General features: G+C 38.9%; 1 protein-coding gene across 2 annotated transcripts in view; it reads left to right on the top strand.

Annotated features, from left to right (window-relative positions):
- Positions 1–18,864, top strand: part of LOC147169244 (voltage-dependent T-type calcium channel subunit alpha-1H-like) — a 73,581-nt gene that overhangs the window by 38,865 nt on the left and 15,852 nt on the right. For both annotated transcript variants that reach the window (XM_086082440.1, XM_086082441.1), the window contains exons 11-25: positions 220–371; positions 452–637; positions 2,047–2,164; positions 4,447–4,602; positions 6,348–6,435; positions 6,518–6,702; positions 7,853–8,170; positions 9,647–9,747; positions 9,879–10,002; positions 11,301–11,369; positions 12,769–12,956; positions 13,955–14,081; positions 15,453–15,578; positions 15,646–15,735; positions 17,019–17,211. In XM_086082440.1, the coding sequence (XP_085938566.1) occupies positions 220–371; positions 452–637; positions 2,047–2,164; positions 4,447–4,602; positions 6,348–6,435; positions 6,518–6,702; positions 7,853–8,170; positions 9,647–9,747; positions 9,879–10,002; positions 11,301–11,369; positions 12,769–12,956; positions 13,955–14,081; positions 15,453–15,578; positions 15,646–15,735; positions 17,019–17,211 (2,221 nt within the window). The remainder of the gene's footprint in view (positions 1–219; positions 372–451; positions 638–2,046; positions 2,165–4,446; positions 4,603–6,347; positions 6,436–6,517; positions 6,703–7,852; positions 8,171–9,646; positions 9,748–9,878; positions 10,003–11,300; positions 11,370–12,768; positions 12,957–13,954; positions 14,082–15,452; positions 15,579–15,645; positions 15,736–17,018; positions 17,212–18,864) is intronic.

Below are 18,864 nucleotides of genomic sequence, written 5' to 3' on the forward strand. Positions count from 1 at the left end.
GGTGTTCCTGAAAAGCAATTGCCTTCCGCAAATTCTGCCTAGCAACAACCTTGAAAAAAAACGTCTCACTGTTGCTGTGCTGTTTTCTTATAAAGTATGCTCATTAATTCTGTAAAAAAAAAAAAAAAAATTACTTAACTCTACTAGTCTGCCTAGCAACAAGTGATCTCATCAAAAACGCAATTTGTTCCTAGCAGGCTAAAGTTGTCCTGTCTTCAGCCGCAGGAGCTGACGGACATTTTGGAGATCAGCAACATGGTGTTCACGAGTCTCTTCAGCCTGGAGATGCTGCTGAAAGTCTTGGCCCTCGGCCTCTTCGGCTACATCAAGAACCCCTACAACGGCTTCGACAGCACCATCGTCATCATCAGGTGGAATGTTCTGGCGACACACTCGAACATTTCAGAGGGGATTGTGATGTTCCCTTCACATTTTTATATATATTTGTCAGTGTGTGGGAGATTGTCGGCGAGGCGGAGGGCGGTCTGTCCGTGTTGCGTACCTTCCGTCTGCTGCGGGTTCTGAAGCTGGTGCGCTTCTTGCCAGCCCTGAGGAGGCAGCTGGTGGTGCTCAAGAAGACCATGGACAACGTGGCCACCTTCTGCATGCTGCTCATGCTCTTTATTTTCATCTTCAGGTACGAGATTGAAGAATCTGCAGTTTCATGGCGAGTTTTCAGGTCATAAGCTCCTCAGACAAAATGGCTGACTTCCGTGTCTTTTCGGGTGTGGCTTCTCGAGACTTTTTTGATGTGTCTACTCGTGATTGACATGCCTACCAAATTGAAGTATCTTTCTTTTTTAACTCATTCACTCCCAGCCATTTTCACAGAAGCAACCCCCTTCGCTCCCGGCTGTTTTACTGGATTTTGACTGATTTTGCAAGGCCCACAGAATATTGTGTTCTATTGCTATAAAAACGTGGAACCTACCAAAAGAAAGATTAGAGCCTCTTCTTTCATCAGGAAAAAAAAAGGTATATTTCTATTTGTTGCCATTTGCAGCAATTAGCATTAGAATATACCAATCATCATTATTTACAAATCTGTATAGAACTGTGGGTAAACAGGCTTTTTTCAACATGGCCCTGGTTGATCTCTTTTGCTCTGCTGCCACCTGCTGGCTGTTTGTGTGACAACTACAATTATCTAAACTGTTCAGTGCAGTTTCGAGGTTGCTAGCATTAAAAAAAAAAAAAAATATATATATATATATATATATATATATATTTTTTTTTTTTTAAACATATAAATACGTCTTTGGGACATTTAAAACATTTAAAATAGAACATATTTAAGAAACTCAACAAAGGTAAATAAATTCTTTAAATCAAAATAATCAACTTCCTGTGTGTTTCCTGTAGGCTTCTTGAACCTTTTTTTTTTGTGTTTACCCATGATAGGCAAACCTTCAAAATTTCATGTTGCTGAAGGAAACTCTCTTTGGGGGTTGAACTTTCTTTTCCAAGAAGTTGCTACCAAGCCAAAATGGCCAATAAAATCAAAAGGGCTGACTCCATGTTTTTTTCCCCCCCCAAACATGGCTTTTTGAGACTTTTTTTGTAGGTCTACTCATTATAGGCATACCTGCAATATTTCATGTTGCAAAGTAGTGGCTGACTTCTTTCGAAAAAATGAAAGATTATTAAAAAATTCAGGGAGTCAGGCGATTACATTTTTAAACTGTAATTAATTGTTAACAAAAGTGGAAAAAAAAGTCAAGCTAATAGAAATAGTTCAAACGAATTTTTGACGTTTAAAGCCGTCAATGGCAGTGAATGAGTTAAAAGAACCGCACTCACCAAAATGACAGATTCGACCCAAAAGGGCAAACGTTTTTTCAGGTGCTGCTTTTTGACACTTTTTTTTGTCTACCAAATTTCATGTTGCTAAGTGAAACTCCCTTAGGCAGCATAAATTCTTGAAAATTCTTATGTGTACTACTGAGCTTTAAAATGTTTTTATTTAGGTTTTTTTAGTGTATGGATGTTTGTTACCATGTGAGCAAATAATGCATCGTTGGCTTCTTCCTTTTGTTGTGTGCGCAGTATCTTGGGGATGCATTTGTTTGGATGTAAATTTGGTTTGCGACAAGACAGCGGCGACACGCTACCCGACAGAAAGAATTTTGACTCACTGCTTTGGGCCACAGTCACCGTCTTCCAGGTTACACACACAAAAAACACACACACGCACACACACACACACACACACACACACACACAATTGCGGTGTCCGCTATTTAATTTAAAATGAAATAGTAGGACATTTAAACCGAAGCAGCTTGTGGTGTCATTGGCCGCAGCCCAGATACTCATCTTTATTATTTTTAATCCAATCTAGAGCTGGCTGACTCTCAGCACTGCCCCCCCCCTGCCCCCCCCGTCCCCCCTTCCAGAAATGACCGAATGCAAGCCAATGGCAGAGCAACCAGATGATGCGCTTCACAAAAAAAAAAAAGCAAAGCAAAGACGAAAAATCACCCGGCAGGAGCTTGTTTAACGCCGACGAGCGTTATTGCTGTTCAGCCCGCAGAGACAGATATTAAATCTACGTTAATGTGCCTCTTATTACAGCGCAGTGAGAAAGTAGTCTGTTGTTTTCACATTGTTTTGTTGTAGCAGCTCAAATCTTTTAAGCATCACTTTGTACCCAAGCGCACTCAAGTGTCAAAACAAACGCACATTCTCTTGTATGTTTACAAACGCTCGCTTGTTTGTTTATTTTTGACATCACAATCCGCTGATGTCGCGTTAGCTAGCTAGCTTCCGCTGCTCACTCGCGGGGCAGCGGAAGCTAGCGCACGAGCCCGACGTTAGCCGAAAGCTAACGCTCGCACGTTAGGCTTGTTTGTTTATTTTTGACATCACAATCCGGTGATGTCACGTTAGCTAGCTAGCTTCCGGAAGCTAGCGCACGAGCCCGACGTTAGCCGAAAGCTAACGCTCGCACGTTAGGCTTGTTTGTTTATTTTTGACATCACAATCCGCTGATGTCGCGTTAGCTAGCTAGCTTCCGCTGCTCTCTCGCGGGGCAGCGGAAGCTAGCGCACGAGCCCGACGTTAGCCGAAAGCTAACGCTCGCACGTTAGGCTTGTTTGTTTATTTTTGACATCACAATCCGCTGATGTCGCGTTAGCTAGCTAGCTTCCGCTGCTCACTCGCGGGGCAGCGGAAGCAAGCGCACGAGCCCGACGTTAGCCGAAAGCTAACGTCTCGAGGCTAACTCTGATTTCTGCTTTTCTGATCAGCGGCAAGGATTGGAAGAATGACACAAAGTGAAAATATGTCCAATAATGTGCAGACAACAATATGTAATGCAGTTTATGTTAAGAAAATATCCCGCTGTAATGTTCCGGACAAAATAAACAAAAAAAACCATGAACATTCAGATAAACTGTTCAGGAACTGAATTTAAATCGGCTACTTGAAGACACTAAATGGTCTTTAATGTTTACAAAATCTTATTCATATTGTTTGAAAACTTTTTGCTATGTTTCAACAGCATGTATGCTAGCTTCATTTAAGACGCTAAATGGCTTTCAAGTTTACAAAAACATGTTGGATTTGTGGAATTGTCTTTATTAAGTTGGGTTTGTTGTAGCCGGAATTACCTTTGATGTAAAAAAAAAAAAAAAAAAAACATCAAAATTTCGAGGGTTGTTAAAAGTTTAATAAATATTTAACAAGAACGTCAAGTGGATTAGATGTTTACAAACCGACACGTTAGGTTAATTGAAGACTCTAGACTGTCTGATGTTTACAACAACAAAATATCATAAGGTCTTTCAGTTTCAGGTGTTTGTTTTTTTTAAGGGATACTTGACTCATTAAACCATTTTCTTTTCTTTTCTTTTTGTAATTCTTCATTTATAACTTTTCATACTTTTATAGATGGGTACAGCTCATTGAGCCATTTCCAGCAGTAAAAATTTAATATTTTGTCTAGAATAAATTTGATAACTTCATTATTTTTCATGAACAATTAATACCCTTAAAAACGAATGATTCCACTTGCTGGAAGTAGGTAACGACCAATCATGGCTCAAACCGAACCCAGAAAACAGGTGAGCCACGGTTGGTGGTTACCTACTTCCTCAGCGCAGGTGATGTCATCTTCAGTCGACAGCAAGTGGAAATAATATATTGAATGAAAAATATGAAACATGAAAAAGAATGTATTTAAAAAATATATATATATTTAAAATATTTTTGACGTCACATACGGTTAGGCTAGATTTAAAATGGTTTGATGTTTCTAAAAAAAAAAAAACGTGTACGTTGGGGTTCATTGAAACCCCGAAAAACGTACCTAAATTGTCTTTGCTCGTTCCTAATGGTGTGGTCGATGCGTTTTCTTTAAAGCCCGTAAAAAACATCATATAACGGGTTAATTTTTGAAGTAACTGTCTCGTTGTTGTTTCTACGTTTCGTTCCCGTGCCCCTCAGATCCTGACGCAGGAGGACTGGAACGCCGTCTTGTACAACGGCATGGCATCCACCACGCCGCTGGCCGCCCTCTACTTCGTCGCTCTCATGACCTTCGGCAACTACGTCCTCTTCAACCTGCTGGTGGCCATTTTGGTGGAAGGCTTCCAGGCTGAAGTAAGGTCGCTTTGCGGCAGTAGCTACGGCGGTGACGTTAGTCGCGGCGGTTGCTTCGGCGGTGTCGGCTAATGGCTCTAATAAATTGCCGACGGTGGCGACGGTTCATTGGTCGCATTGGCGGTGGCTGCCTAAACGTTTTGCCAGTTGCAGTTTGAGTCGAGGTTGCGGTTGGTCAGCTGTGCATCAAAGCCTTCTGTATGCTCTAGCATTAAAAAAAAAAAATATATATATATATATATATATATATATATATTTTTTTTTTTTTTTTTAAACATATAAATACGTCTTTGGGACACTTAAAACATTTAAAATAGAACGTATTTAAGAAACTCAACAACGGCAAAGGGATTCTTTAAATCAAAATAATCAACTTCCTGTGGTGGTGTTAGCCGTGTTTGTGGGTTTTGGCAGCGTCTCCACCAGTGCCGGGGGGGGGGGGGGGGGGGCTGCGTCTGAGATAGCGGCGTTGGTGAACGGCTAGGCGATTATCGGCGCCGATGCTCAGCATTTTGACCAATAGCGGCCATTTTGAAGAATCATATGGCCGATAATAAATCCATTTAAACCGAAGTGGTGTTTTCCTTCATTCACCTCTCTACGAGAAATTCAAGGTCATTTTGCACCAGCCCCTCCCAACCTGAGAAAACGAGCTGTTGGCACATTTTGACGTCATTAGGAGCGGATCCGCCCCCGCGCCGACTCAACGCACGGCCATTTTCTTTGAGAAAAAAACTGTTCACTTCAGGGAACTAATTTAAATGTATTTATTTAAAAAATAATAATAATAATTCTGAGATGCTGCTGGCCTTGCACCTTCTGTTTTTGTTTGAAAATAAAACTGAGATAAGTACAAAATTTATTCTTCCGATATTTTGAAATTTAAAAATATTTTCTTTACTGTAGAAAACAATTTTTAAGTTTTTATTTCACTTGTGAAAACATGCTACTGCCCCTGGGAGATCCCAGAACTTTTTGTTAGATTTCTAAAACAAAGATGTCTATTGACTTAAGATTGTTTTTTTTTTAATCCAAGATTTTACGAACCCTAAAAGTTATTAAATAAACATATGCTTCAAAATTCATTAAGAGCTGGAGTTTGTATTTTTTTTTTCAAATTTTGACGTCAATATTTTCCTTTTTAATGAAAATAAATATCGGCTCCAAATATCGGTTATCGGCGTCTTTGACTACTAATAATCGGTATCGTATCAGCCCTGAAAAAAGTTTCCGCGTCCTCGCCGGCACCGTTGACAATAGTATTGCCGGTGGTGATAGCAAAGCTGTCCTTGCAGAGAATAATCTCCACAATCCCTCGCTCGAGTTCGACACGGTTTTCATGACACACACACACACACACGTACACACACGTACACACACTTGTACACACTCAAAACTCTCCAGGGCAGGCTTGTGTTTGGTATCGCTCTGTCATTCACAGCTGGTGAGCTTTCGTTGTTTAGTTTTCGCCGCTTTATCTCCACCATCAGACAATACACACTGATAGTCACGCGCTGATAAACACGCACACACTGATAGACACACACCGGTAGACGCACACCGGTTGATGCCCTCCGCCTCAGCCGTCCTCCATCTTTGCGGGGAAAATTCTAATTAAATTGGGCCAAGCTTTATTGCTGTGACGACGGGAGATCAGCGCCAAAAAAATCCCCCTCGGCCCGTCTGCCTCATCTGACTCATGGTTTTGTGTATCTCCGTGTGTTGCCGTGCGTCCCGTCTTTTAGGGCGACGCCAGCCGATCGGAATCGGACGACGAGGGCCAGTCGCTGTCTTACGACGACGACGAGAAGCTGAGGGAGTTGTACGCCGCAGGTAATGAGCTAGCCTGAGAAGCTAACGTAGCAGTCTTGGTATGTACTCCCAACTTTTCACGTTCTTCATTCGGGACCGGAAGAGCTGAAGATCCGGGCCTTGATCACCAGCCCCAACGGTCTGCTCAACCCCAGGGCTTCCATGCCGCCGCCCCTTTCCCTGCCCGTCATCACGCACACGGCGGCCACGCCCACCGTGATCTACGGACAATCGAGACGCACGAGTGCCGCCTCGGTGGTGGACAGCTTCGAGCAGCAGAGGTCGCCGGTGAGCTTTGGCGTTACACATTGCTGCAGGATAAAATGCTAAGAATAAGACGCATGATAGACGAGTTTAATGGAGATGGCTTGGAGGGCAGTGCTGCCACCTAGTGGCCTTTTATAAGTATTGCTGCAAGAAATACACCCGCGTCCAAGAACATCACCCCAAAAAAATTGCGGAAAAAAAAAACACACTGAAGACTCACAAGATTTTCTGACGATAATGGAAAGTCAACTCATGGAATGAACTACCATTGTAACATTTAATACAAAAACACATTGTTTTTTTTTGTTTTTTAATAATGGGAGGGAAAACCCTACAAAATAATCACATGTATTGTAAAAGAAGTTCAATATTGCAAGAGTTCACACAGATTTTTAAATAAAAAGAATACAAATGCTTGATGTGTATTATATCACACACTAGTATAAATCAAAAAAATAACTAAACAATTTTATTTAGAAATAAATTGCCTTGGCATGTGATATTTGAGCTTTTGTAAATATTCAAATATTTCTTATTCACTATTTGTCCTGATATCTTGTAACATTTGACTTAATAAGGATTTATTAACAAAATAGCTTAATTTTTGTGACATCTTGTAACATAGCTACAATATTTATTTATTTTTAAACACATAACATGTATTATTTTTTATTTTTTATTTTCTTAATTTAAAATGTATAATTTAAAATATAACTTATTTATTTAAATTAAAAATAAAGTGATATCTTGTATTAGGATATTGAACTTTTTATTGTAATTAATAAAATGTATATCTTGTAAAATGCAACGTTTGTAAAACTTGATTTGTTTTCCCCCCAAAAAGTAAAAATACGGTCTTCTTTTAATATTCAACTTTTTTTGCATTGTATAAGTTGAACTTTTTTTTTTACTTAGCAACAATTACAAAAGCAAAAGCAGTTTGATATATTGTAATATAAAATATTTTTATTTACATTTTTCAAGATAAAAAATTACATGGTACATTATAATATTCAACTTTTTTCATGACAATTTTTTTAATTTTAAAAATTGTGTAAGTTTTTTACCACATAATAAAATGCTTTTCTACCTTGTAACAACTGACAGGTTTTTTTTTCTTCAACTCTTTGGTTTCTAATAAATCCAAGTCCCGGTTTTGTCGTCTGCGCAGCCTCCATGGGACAGCCGCCGCTCCAGCTGGACCAGCCTGGGCCGGGCCCCCAGCCTGGGCCGGGCCCCCAGCCTGGGCCGGGCCCCCAGCCTGCACCGCAGGAGCCAGTCGGGGGAGATGGAGTCGCTGCTGTCCGACGGCCACAGCGCCTCCGACGCCGGCAGCAGAGAGGCGTCGGTGGACACGCCCGATTACCTGCAGGTGCCTGTGTTGCACACGCCCGATTGCAACGGGACCGCCGCCTTCCACCTGCCCGAGCACGCTTACGACGACGCGTCGCTTTACAACACGCACGCTGACGACGACGACGTGGAGGAGGTTGGCAATTTCTCGACTTAAATAGGGAACCGGGATTGTCTTAACCCTTTGGAAAATTAAATCCCCCCCCAAAAAATATATATATGGATTTTTTTTAAAATATATCTATGTATATATGTACACATATATAGTCATTTATTTATTTAGTCATTTATTTATTTTGAATTTTGGCAGTTTTGGTCCATACTGCCAGGACAAAGGCGGTTTGCTTGCTATGAGTCCAACACAAAACACGCTTAGGACCGCCCCCTCATTTGAATATAATTTGGAAATTAAAGCTAAAATTTTTTATATAAATAGAAAATAAGTATAAATGGAAATATATATATATTATATTTATTTTCCATTTATATTTTTTTAGCTTTAATTTCCGAATTATATTTTTTTATATCCGATTTTATTTTCAATTTTAGTCATTTATTTATTTATTTAGTCATTTATTTATTTTCAATTTTGGCAGTTTTGGTCCATACTGCCAGGACAAAGGCGGTTTGCTTGCTACGAGTCCAACACAAAACACGCTTAGGAACGCCCCCTCATTTGAATATAATTTGGAAATTAAAGCTAAAAAAATTTATATAAATGGAAAATAAGTATAAATGGAAATATATATATATTATATTTATTTTCCATTTATATTTTTTTAGCTTTAATTTCCGAATTATATTTTTTTATATCCGATTTTATTTTCAATTTTAGTCATTTATTTATTTATTTAGTCATTTATTTATTTTGAATTTTGGCAGTTTTGGTCCATACTGCCAGGACAAAGGCGGTTTGCTTGCTATGAGTCCAACACAAAACATGCTTAGGACCGCCCCCTCATTTGAATATAATTTGGAAATTAAAGCTAAAAAAATTTATATAAATGGAAAATAAGTATAAATGGAAATATATATATATTATATTTATTTTCCATTTATATTTTTTTAGCTTTAATTTCCGAATTATATTTTTTTATATCCGATTTTATTTTCAATTTTAGTCATTTATTTATTTATTTAGTCATTTATTTATTTTGAATTTTGGCAGTTTTGGTCCATACTGCCAGGACAAAGGCGGTTTGCTTGCTATGAGTCCAACACAAAACACGCTTAGGACCGCCCCCTCATTTGAATATAATTTGGAAATTAAAGCTAAAAAAAATTATATAAATGGAAAATAAATATAAACGGAAATATATATATATTATATTTAATTTCCGAATTATATTTTTTTAGCTTTAATTTCCGAATTATATTTTTTTATATTTATATTTATCTTTTTTATTTTCACTTTTAGTCATTTATTTATTTATTTAGTCATTTATTTATTTAGAATTTTGGCAGTTTTGGTCCTCATCTTTGAATCTGAAACTCAAATGTCGGCAGTATACGAAAAAAAAAAAAAAAAAGAAAAAAAAGAATTGACCTTGCTGTTCCATTGTAAACCCAAAATGCGTTCCTTGAGGAGGATGTGGATCGTGTGCCATTGCAGACTTTGTACCAGAAGCTGAGGAAACTGCTGGAGCCGTACGAGCCTCAGTGGTGCGTGGAGCACGAGGATTGGTCGCTCTACGTGTTCGCTCCGCACAACCGGTAAATCCCCTCGCGTGCGGTCGACCGAGCGGCGTGTTAAAACGCACAGTGTTTACAGAGTGTGTGTGCGTGCGTGTGCGTGTGTGTGTTTGTGTGTGTGTGTGTGTGTGTGTGTGTGTGTTCGTGTGTAGCTTCAGGCTGTGGTGTCAGAAAACCATCGGACACAAGATGTTCGATTATATCATCCTGCTCTTCATCTTCCTTAACTGCATCACCATCGCGCTGGAGAGGCCCGACATTCAGCCGCACAGCATGGTAACACACGCGCGCACACACACACACACACACAACAACAACAACACACACACACACACGCATGCCAACATACATAATGCATAATGTGGCAGCCAATGGATGCTTCATTAGGTACATCTTACGTACTGTATATCATTTCCGTTGTTTATGTTCTGTAAATACAAGCCCATTTAAAAAAAAACTTATTAAAAATGTTTTTTTTTAAAAACCATTAAAAATATATGAATTAAAATATGTATCTAAGTCTAAATATAACAATGTGTTATATTTTATAAATATTTTTTTAATGCAGTGTGTTTTCTCAGCTCAATGCGTTTTTGAATGAGATTTCTTCCCAAAGAAAATGATGATAATAATAATAATAATAATAATTATTATTATTATTATTATATTAATATGGTTATTGAATTGTAGTTTACCTTACTTTATTACACAATGCTTACTGAGCTTTTTATTTTATTTTACACTTGACAAATACTCCATATACGGTATTAAATTTTTTTTTTAACTAATAAAAACTAAAATAAAACAAACCATTTAAAAAAGAAAAATACCAATAAACCTCCTCTAAAAACTAAAACGAACTGAACTTTAACATAAAATAACTATTATAGCCCCGTTTGAAAGTCAAACTGTCACCATCATAAAGTGCATTCTCAAGTTCATCACAAAAAAAAAAAAAAACAATTCTGTGCTGATGAGCCTCAGCCAAAAAGCCAAAGAAAAAGCGACATGCACTTGATTTGATTTTGATTAGAATTTTTTTTTTCGGACATGCATTAAAAAAAAATTAAGAAAAATTATGGAAATAAAAATTGTGATTTAAAAAAAAATAATAATAATAATAATAATAAACAACACCAAACTACCTGGTATATTATCGGATGTAATGAGAATGAATAGATATATTTGTAATAAATAATATATACTTGGCTTTTGCATAGCAACAGCAATAATAATAATGTGAAATTGATAACAAAAACTTGAGTTTGCCTTTATATCTCACGTGATGTATCTTTTTTTCCTTCTCCGATGTTGCTTTGAACTTCAATTTTTGATCTTTGTTTGCGATCTTGAACATTTCCCTTTGGGCGTGCATGCGTAATAATAATCAGCCAAACCTGATTATTACGATTACAGTGTCCCGCTATGTTTTTCACTATCTTTTCATCTTCTGCGGTGGTAATTGTTTTCTTTTTAACATAGAAAAATGACAGGAACTTGAAAGCGTTAACGTGAAAAATGTCTCATTGTGTGTGTGTGTGTATTTTTTTTAAAAATTTTTTTTTTTTTTGCAGGAGCGAGTGTTCCTCAGCGTGTCCAATTACATCTTCACTGTGATCTTTGTCGGCGAAATGATGATCAAGGTAAGTCCGATGAGGCCATTTTTCTTTGGCAGCGCTTCACGCTGGGGGCCGAAATCAATTTGACATCGTCACATTTTTTGGGAGATATCAATCACAGAACCTGAACAGAAATTATCCTAAAAAATGGACTTACTTAATTAAGCATGTCACCAATCAGAAAACTAACAGGCTTTATAGCTGTAAACATGTTTTTCTATTGTTGTGGGGACCTAAATATGTAACAATTGGGGGTCATAAATCATGCAATCTTCCTAGAAATGGTACTAATTGACTTTTGTTTTGGGGGGTTTTAAATCATGACACAAATCAGAATCAATAGTCTAATTCCCTTCCGAAGTAATGGAAAACATGATTTGCGTGTTTTAAATATGTATTTTTTACTGCTTAGCAAACACATTTGAGGGTCATAAATTTCATGACCTCAACAGAAATGATGGACAGTCAGAAAACTAACTTGCATGTTTAAACACATTTTCTTAGTGCTGTTTGCAGAGGTAGCAAATCCAGGTCCAGAAAGTAAAAACCCTGCCACAGTTTGGCTTTAGCCACTAGTGCTAGCTAGCTCGCTATCTCCCTAGCAGGTAAACAAGCCCCATGGTTGCTTGCTAGCCTAGCTAGCTAGCTTGCGCCCTAGCAGGTAAACGAGCCCTATGGGTTCCTTAGCATGTAAACGAGCACCATGCGAGTATAGTTAGTTAGCTCGGGAGCTCGCTAACTATAGCGTGAGGCTAAAGCCAAACTGTGGCCGGAGTTTTACTTCCTGGACCTGGATTTGGCACCTCTGGCTGTTTGGATCTAAAAATCTGAATTCTAACATGATTTACGTATATTTGTTTGTAAAATTTGGGGGGTCATAAATCACATCATCTCTCTAAAAAATGGTACTAATAGACTTCCATTTTTAACTATCCAGTGACAAACCAGAGACTTGATTATATTACGTTTGTAAGTATGACTGTGTTCTCCTGGTGTTGCTAGCAGTCCATAGGTCGGGGGGGTCATAAATCAAATCATCTTAACAGATATCATCATGCTCAAGAGGCAATCATATGATTTATGTGTTCATCGAATTTAGTTTGGACCTAATGCCTAATTTATTTACACGGCCACATTTTGGGATAACATCAATCGCACAACCTTCCTCGAAATGATGACGAGTGTTGCTCAAATTAAGTCACATGACATGAACAAAGAATTGCACAAAAAAAGTGGACAAAATCACAACGTGATTTATGTTTTGTCAGCGGTGTGGAGACCTAAATCCGTCAGAAATCACACAAATTGTGCTAATGTTAGACCTGCAAAAATCAGAAGTCACAAATAATGTGCGTTGTAGAAATGTTATTGATTGTTGTGCACGTGTGTGTGTGCGCGCGTGCGCGTGTGCGTGTGTGTTCAGGTGGTCGCGATGGGCATGTACTTTGGCGGCAAAGGTGTGTATCTGCAGAGCAGCTGGAACATCTTGGACGGGGTCCTGGTGTTGGTGTCCATGGTGGACATCCTGGTGTCGGTGGCGTCAGCGGGCGGGAATCGGATCCTGGGCATCCTGCGCGTGCTGCGGCTGCTGCGCACGCTGCGGCCGCTCAGGTGCAAAACCCTTTCCTGACCGCCTTTCTCACCGTTCCGTCGTTTACGCTGCCCCGTTCCGATTGAACGCCGAGATGCAATTTCTGAATCCTCTTTGTGGGAGACTCAACTTTTAATAGTTCTCAATACCAGCCACCAAATCTCACTCAATTGAGGAAAGTAAGAATTTTTTGGGGTCTCCGATTGTACTTTCTCTCACTGACACGGAATTGTATGGAGACATGTATGTTAGCTCCCAAAAACGTATAAATACGTTCTATTTTAAATATTAATTTTTTATACGTTTATGTTTTTTTATTTTTTTATGCAAGAGCATACAGAAGGTTTTGATGTAGCCTCTGAACTGAAAAGCACGCTTGAAGTAATCGTAGTAGAAAAACAGCCAGCAGTTGGCAGCGGAGTATAAGAGATCAACCAGGGCCATGTTGCAAAAAATCTTTCTACCACTGTTTTAAACAGATTTGCGAGTAATGATGAAATTTAGCTATATTCTAATGCTAATTGCTGCACAATGGAAACTTTTTTTTCCCGATGAAAGAAGAGACTTTAATCTTTCTTTTTGATGAATTGAACTCGGAAAAGTCTGACTTCCGACCATCCTCGAATGCAGCATAAGATGGAGAATATTGAAGAAACTTTAAAGGCAGCTTCTTTTGAATGAATAGCTAACGTTACTTCATATACACGCAAACGTGTCAGCTTAAAACCCCCAAAACCGTCAGTCCATTAATATTTGTCGTTTTTTTCCCGGAATCAGACATTCCCGCTCTCAGTTTCCCCAAATGTTGACCTCGGGCTCACCTGGCTAAATCATAAACGCTTGAGCTCACCCATTGGAATGTCAGCTAAAATGTTGAATCTGTATCGACAGCATTAAAAACCAAGAGAAGGTCAACTTTTTGAGATTTGGAGCGTGGGAAAAAAGCCCAAAACCGAATAATTTCCCTTCTGCTTCTTGTTGCCGGGTAGAAGCTAAGACGCGTTCGCTGCCGTTTCAGGGTGATCAGTCGAGCGCCGGGCCTCAAACTGGTGGTGGAGACCCTGATCACGTCGCTCAGGCCCATCGGGAACATCGTCCTCATCTGCTGCGCCTTTTTCATCGTGTTTGGGATCCTCGGGGTTCAGGTAAGCACGAATATGCAGATTTTCACGCCGCGCCGTACGGTCCTGATTGTTTGAAAACAAAACGAGGTTGTTGGATTACGGGTGAAATGGGACACAATAGCAAAATGCAAATGAGGTGCTGATAAAGCATCGCACTCCATTGCTGTGCGATTTTGCGAGATTTGCTATCGATCCCAATCAAGGGCCAGCATCTCTGATACTAGTATTTTTCGCATTCCTGTTTTAAGTTTATTTTTTACAATAAGAGGGGGGGGGGGGGTCCTCTCATTTTTGAATGTTGATTGTATTGATGTGTTTTTAAATCATGCAATCGTTCATTTCCAAATGCCATATTTTCACTCCAATCGAACAACAATGCGATCCAATCTCGCTGCCATTCGATTAACTCCAGTTAGGATGTGATACGGTTCGCTTCGATTTGCAAAGCAAAACGATATGATTCACTCCAATTCTTATATAAATAAAACACGATTCACTGGAATTGTAATGCGATTCACTCCAATTACGAAATGAATCACTTGAAGTACAATTGACTCTAATTACGCTCCGATTCACTCCGATGACGATACGATATGGTAAGATACTTTTCAATTGCCCCATGAATTGAATCAATTTCACTCCAATTATGATATGCTTAACTCCAATTACAATTTGAATGGATGTGATTCACACAAATTGTGATATCATCCTCTTCAGTTAACACGAGTGGAATCGATCTCAGCCCCGTTTTAATTTGAATCCATGAAATTCAGTCCAAACACGATACGATCAACTCCGAATCAATTTGACTCACTCACTAATCCTGATACGATTCTCTTCAACTACTACGTGAGCGCAATCGATTTCACTCCAGTTTTGATTTGAATCTCCCCAATTCATTCAAATAGGATACAAATCACGCCTGTCGCGATGCGAGTTACTCTAATGACGGCCCGATTCACTTCCAATTACGATTCGATTCACTCCAGTTGCAATATGAGTCACTCTCACTGCGATTCCGATTCTTTGCGTTGCGATATGATTCTTTTTCTATGACGATGAACTTTAAAATCAACTCGCCGTTTGGAGGGAACTGTAAAAAATTAAAGAAAGTAGAAAGAATATTGCATCGTAAAAAATTGGTTTACCGATTTTCACGATTGTAATCAGATTTTGCGTGTCAGCGTCAAATACTTTGCATTCGCTTTTATTTTAAGTTCAACATCATGTTCCTTACCTGATCGGCTCACGTTTTGTTTTTGAATCTACCGCTTTACCGTCTTGGCCTTTTGAAGGACTCGACCCGGGGACAAAAAAAAAAATGTTGTTCCAGTTACGCTGTGATTATGATCATATACGGACAGAGCGCGCGTGTGTTTTGTGTGTGCGCAGTTATTCAAAGGCAAGTTCTTCCACTGTGAAGGCTACAACGTGACCAGCATCGCCAACAAGACGCAGTGCTTGGATGCGGGCCACCGCTGGCTACGCAGGAAGTACAACTTTGACAACCTGGGACAGGTGTGACACACGCGCGCGCGCACGCACGCACGCACACACTGACGTAAACGAAATGTCCGTCCCGCAGGCGCTGATGTCTCTGTTTGTGCTGTCGTGTAAAGACGGCTGGGTCAGCATCATGTACGACGGCCTGGACGCGGTGGGCGTCGACCAGCAGGTGCCAAACGCCGTCCGTCAAAGACGATCCTTATCTGACTTTGCCATTTGTTCGTTACAGTCAATCTTGTACTCAATGAGGTACAAATGAAAAATAAGTGCAAGAGGAACATTTGAATGAACATGTGTCAGCAACAAATTAATCAAATACTAAATTATTTATTCATGCTTGTTTTCAATGTTATTTTAATTGGGTGATTATAATTAAATTTATTATGGAATAAGCAATTATTTAATTAAATTTTTAAAAAGCTATTACTACTCATATTTATTAAAATTAATCAATTAAAAAATATTTATAAATAATTTTTAATTAACCAATTTTAGGAAAAATGGCTACAATAATGCAACAAATAAAACTGAGTTTTTGTTTGCATTTTTCTAATTCATTATTTCTAATTAATTTGAAATTAAGCTCATCAGTCAAATAAAAAACTTGGCTGTAATGCCAAACTGCTTCGATTCTAGATTAGTTATTAATTTATTACGGTTTAAAATAAATTATTGTTAAACTATTTAATAAGGTTAAATATATAATAAATACAATTTTAAAAAATACATTTTAAAATATCAGTTTTAGGCTGAAATTTGCTAAATTATTGTAAGTAGAATGATTAATTTTAATGACAAAATTATTTATGCTCATTTTTCAAATATATTATTTACAATTATCAGATAATAATAGTAAAACAAATTAAAAATTTTTTATATATATATATATATATATATATATATTATTTATTATTTTACTCAGATAAAAAAATGGCAATAATATATGAGATAAATGCATAAATAAAATTGATTAAAAAAAAAAATTCAAATCTAGTGCTAACACTGAACGAGTGTTTTATTGTAATATTACTAATTCATACTGCTTTTTTCACGTTTTTAATTTATTTGATAATAATTATTTAATTAAAAAAATGTAATGTACTGAAACTTTTGTCACTTATTTAAAATAAAAAATATATATAATTATTTAATTAGAGCAGTGTTTTACAAAAAAAATCATTTTCTATGAGCCATCTTTTCAAATGATGACGCATACTTTTTTTTTAACTGGTCAAAGGTCATCTATTATTAAAACACGGAAGTAACTGCACTGCGTTAGGTTCGACCGTGTGGTGTGATGTCGTTTGTTTTCGAAGAGAGGGGGAAAAAAAAGTCGAGGATGTTTGAGGAGACGGGAGGAAGGTGGAAATATGAGCGGATGCGCCGTGACGGCCGCGGCACTTTTTGACGGCTGACTCGAGACTCCCGTCGTCCGCCTGTTTTATTCGGCAGCCCGTCCGCAACAACAGCCCGTGGATGCTGCTCTTCTTCATCTCCTTCCTGCTCATCGTCAGCTTCTTCGTGCTCAACATGTTCGTGGGCGTGGTGGTGGAGAACTTCCACAAGTGTCGGCAGCAGCAGGAGGAGGAGGAGGCGCGGCTGCGCGAGGAGAAGCGACGCAAGCGTCTGGAGAAGCGGCGGCGCAGTGAGTTGAGCGCAAATGCGCGAAAAAAGCCAGCGGATTGGCCGCTTCGCCGGTGTTCGCCGACGCGCGAAATGTTTTGAACTCATTTCACTCGCAGCCGTTTGCGCTGAAGCAACCCCCCTCGCTCCCGGCTGTTTTACTGGATTGGGACTGGTTTTGCAAGGCCCACAGAATATTGTGTTCTATTGCTATAAGAACGTGGAACCGACCAAAAGAACGATTAGAGTCTCTTCTTTCATCAGGAAAAAAAAGTATTTTTTTGTATTTGTTTCCATTTTGCAGTAATAAGTTTCATCATTATTCACAAACCTGTTGGAAACATTGGCAAAAAAAAGCTTGTTGCAACATCTCTTATGCTCTGCTGCCACCTGCTGGTCAGTTTTTGTAAAAACTACCATTGCTTTAAGCCACCAAAGTATGCTCTTTCATTTAAAAAAACAACAACGTATAAATACGTTTTTGGGAGTGAAGTACTAATTATTTAAAAAACAGATTTACGCGTTTTTGGGTTTGAACGATTTAATTGAATTTTATTAATTTTCTTATGTCCACTGCAGTGATTCCCCAAATACCGATACATAATTGTGTTGGGTTTAACTTCTACATTTATTACAGTTGCATTTAATATTTAATCATTGTTTGGTTGTAAACATTTAGTTAGGGATAATTAAATTTTACATGGTTTAAAAACCGTGAGAACTGGTCGTTTTTTTTTCAATTGCATATGTTAAAAAGAATTACAGTAAAAAATCTCAAATCAATGGCGACGACCAGTATAACCACTATACAGGTTAAATTCACATTTAATTTATTAAATTCCGAGAACAACTTAATAAGTTCATTAAAACCAAAACATTCAGTGCCAAGGTCGAGCTATGTCGTTTGATCAATTTTTTTTTTCTTTGGGAGGGCTTGATAAGGGTTTGATGCGCTGGCCCTTTAAATTGCTCGCGCTTCGAAGAGTGCTAATGAGCCGAACCGCCAGCAGAGGGTAGCAGTGCGCCATTTTAGATTGAAAATCTTTGCCAACTGTTTACTGTGTAGGCGGTTGGTTAACATGGCGGCGTGCAAAAGTCAACAGATTTTTAGTCGTACAAATTGCGCAATGAATTTCCAGTTTACACTCGGTGCATGAGTCCCAAGTTTGGACGGGAGAATCACCGCACCTTGAAAGGTTCGAAGCTGGTAAGTGCGTACAAAAATAACTTACGCGCGAATGGGAACATTTGCCCTTTAATGTGTAAACATTGACTCATTCTCTGCCATTGACGACTATAGACGTCTAAAGATGGTTTTACTGGGATGGCAGTGAATAAGTTACTATTTTCGCCATTCCCGGAGGTCCTCCTGGGGGACCCGGGGATACCCCCAGGGGGCCGTACCGGACTCCCTCGTACCCGGGGGGGGGGAGGCTCCATCATCCTCCGGGTGAATTTTGAAAATTTTCCCGGTTCCTGGAGGACTTCCAGGAAATGGCTACAGGGGCATAGGGCGACCCCTCCCGTCCCGGGGGAGCCAACCATGGACCCCCGGGCCGATTTTTTACAATTTTCCCAAATGGTGTATTGCCCGTCGACCTACCACTCCTGAGATAGAGGGGGGGGCACATGGCAGATTTTTACCCGCCGTAGGAACCATCGATCCTGGGTAAAG

The sequence above is a fragment of the Leptonotus elevatus genome, chromosome 8 (genome assembly GCF_054856555.1).
Source record: "Leptonotus elevatus isolate MCC_2025b chromosome 8, RoL_Lele_1.0, whole genome shotgun sequence".
NCBI lineage: Eukaryota > Metazoa > Chordata > Actinopteri > Syngnathiformes > Syngnathidae > Leptonotus > Leptonotus elevatus.